Here is a 3,013-nt window from a genome sequence, read left to right as displayed (position 1 = left end):
CCAAACAGTGCCGGCTGGCGACCCCAAGGGGGAGGGCCTTCTCTGTGGGAGCTCCCACCCTCTGGAATGAACTGCCCCCAGAGATCAGGGTTATCCCTGATCTCCCTTCCTTTCGCCGCGCCCTCAAGACTTGGTTATTCCAGCTCGCAGGACTGGCCTAGGGTAATTTTTAGAGGGGTTTTAATCAATATTTTAAATTAGACAATTTCTTTAATATTCCTTTTAATTAATTTTAAACCTGTATTGTTATTTGTGTATTTTAATAGATTGTCAGCCGCCCTGAGTCCTACGAGGAGAAGGGCGGGATATAAATCTAAATAATAAATAAATAAATAAATAAAATAAAGCCCTACAGGCAAACAATAACAAGCATATGTGACCAAAACTCTCTTAAAATAGTGGCTCCTTTTATCAATGAAGTCTTTTCTGTGCCACTAAGGAAAAGCCCAAAATGTCTTTTTCCAGCCATTTTTTCAACACTTGTCTTGAGGTTCTAAATAGCTTTTGTGTAGATCATATGACAGCTTTTTACTATGAATGACACAGTTATCTGAGTATTTTATTCCCTCAAGGAGTTCTCTCATGAGCAGACATTCCTGAGTTAATAAGCCCAGGTCAGCAGTTTTCCATTATCGTTCTTCTGAGGCATTCTTTTTGCAGAAATTCCCATATTATGTTTCATTTTAACTCTCTCTTATGATAAAAGAACTGAAAAATTTCTTCGATGTATTGTCTCTGAATTCTTATCCTATATATAACAAAATCAATTGCTGGGTTTTTTTTTACAGAGGAGAGGGCCATCTATGAAAAGGTTCAACAAATAATAAAATAAACATTTAAAATAGCAATATCAATATCAGACACTGTAACAGTAACCTAGTTTGGTAATTTGTGTTACTATGACCAGTTCTCCAAATTGTACCTCTAAAGTACCTTTGGAGGTTGGCTCTCATTAATAACTCTCTTTAAGTTACTTAAAGGTCTGGTAAAGTTATTTAATTGTTGAGAAAGCTGCTGAGAATAAAAAGATTCATGGACCATACATTTATGAATAATGCTGGCCCATTTTTATCTGTCTTTAGAACATATAATTTATTAACGGTCCTGTAAAAGAAATTGGAAACTTACATGTTGATCATCTCAAAGGTGCCTTTTCAAAAGGCAACTGGACTCTGTTTTTCCTTGAAGATGTTTCGCTTCTCATCTAAGAAGCTTTAGTTGTGAAAACCGATGAAGCTTCTTGGATGAGAAGCGAACATCTCCATAGAAAAACAAAGAAAGTCCAGTTGCCTTTTGAAAAAGCACCTTTGAGACAACCATGACCTAAATGACTGAGATGTTGATATGTTGATATGCTTTAATTGCCATGTGTGTATTAACTGATCTTTAAAGGATATTTTAGAAGAAGGAATACATATATTCCTCTCCTGTAACCATAACGTTTAGTGGCATTAGTGGAGAAATTAAGAGCCTTTACATACTCATAAGGGAAAGTTAATATTATCATTATATGAATTCTTCAGTGCTTTTTATTTATATAAGTACACAGTAATCTGTTTTCCATCACTTAAAATATATATTATTCTAGGGTGTAATTGCCACAGCAGCTTTGCCAGAAAGTGGCTCTTCCCTTGCTTTACGGGCCCTTGGATGGGGTTCACTCTATGCTTGGAGTGGAGTTGCATTGATCAGCTTTGCTATCTGGAAGGCTTTGGGTGTTCACAATGTAAGTATATTCAATTAATGTTGCATGCTTTGGAGCTTTAGAAGTTCCATAAATTCAATAAGCACTTACACATTTTTATTTATGTAGGCAGCCTTGTATGTGTGAATCTTTTTAAGGGGAAAATTAGGGAGAATACTGAACTGTATAAATCCCACTCCTGGGGGCTCACAGTGTATATTTGCATAGGTTGCTCAATAAAATGAAGAACCAGCAGACACCCACAAAGAAGCAAACCTGTGAAAGTAGAGGAATGAATTACATTTTAAAAAAGGATAAATGTAGAAAAATAGTTAAATATGTATAGAGTTGAGATTTGTTCGTTTTAATTGCAACTTGGTGAGTCCGCTGCAGGAAACTATGGTCTTTGGGAGGGCTAGGTTAGGTATGTGAATGCAGCCATTATGATTTGTTTGCTTATTTATGAAATTAGTATGCCGCAGATCTTTCTAGACTCCTGGTGGGTTACAATAACAAAAGTCCTACAATATAGTAAGCTTAAACATCCAGGATAAATATCCTCCTCCAATCAACACTCCCCCCCCACCGCCCTGTTTATGACTTACTACAAAGTATGAATCCAAGTAATAGCGATTTATTCAACAAACTATGGTTTAGCATGATGTGTTCTTTATATTTAGGCAATGAGAATTGATTCGTACAAAAGGCTTTTGCTCTTTCTCCGCATACGTAGTTAAGCATACCCCTGCTGGATGAAGCCAAGGCCCATCTTGGTTTAGCATTTTCCTTCTTATAATGGCCAACAATCAGAAAGTTGGCTTACAATTCCTGATTTGTTTAGGAGTAACATATTTTGAACACCGTATTAACTTGACTCTTGCTGGTCACTTCCTAAGTTGTTCACCAGCTAATAGGAGAAGATAAATAAGGATAACTGGACACAGCTTTTCAAAGCAAGCTTGCCTGGGAACAGTGTCCCAGGTTACATATTGTAAAAAGATAACCCTGTATTTTGTAGCTTCTTTGTTTCACAGAAAGCTTCAAGTTGAAATCTGTAAAAAAGACAGATCTATTAAGTGAGATAGGTTTCCATAAATAATACGTTTTTAAGGCAGTTTATTCAGGTTCTTCCCCCCCCACCCCCCTTGCAGCGCAGTATGTAGAACTACTACACTAGTAATGTTTATTGTATCAGGGCCACCAAATTGGGCCTATAAAAATCTGAATCACTAAATGGCAAGAAAGAGTTAGAAAATTGATACCATCTAGTGGCCATCTGCACTTTGATTGTGTAGATCTGGTAGCTGTAATTATCAGTACATGGTTCAA

The 3,013-nt window shown here is 36.7% G+C and overlaps 1 protein-coding gene across 1 annotated transcript in view; it reads left to right on the top strand.

Annotated features, from left to right (window-relative positions):
* The window catches only part of LOC107301344 (transmembrane protein 242-like), a gene marked incomplete at its 3' end in the record, with an annotated part of 5,991 nt that extends 4,265 nt beyond the window's left edge, over positions 1-1,726 (top strand). The window contains exon 3 of the mRNA XM_015830581.1: positions 1,589-1,726. Within this exon, the coding sequence (XP_015686067.1) occupies positions 1,589-1,726 (138 nt within the window). The remainder of the gene's footprint in view (positions 1-1,588) is intronic.
* Between the last annotated feature and the right edge of the window lie 1,287 nt (positions 1,727-3,013).

The sequence above is a fragment of the Protobothrops mucrosquamatus genome, unplaced genomic scaffold, assembly GCF_001527695.2.
Source record: "Protobothrops mucrosquamatus isolate PMUCROS unplaced genomic scaffold, P.Mucros_1.0 scaffold11725, whole genome shotgun sequence".
NCBI lineage: Eukaryota > Metazoa > Chordata > Lepidosauria > Squamata > Viperidae > Protobothrops > Protobothrops mucrosquamatus.
Note: the sequence above shows the minus strand (reverse complement) of the source record. Positions and strands in the feature narration are given on the sequence as shown.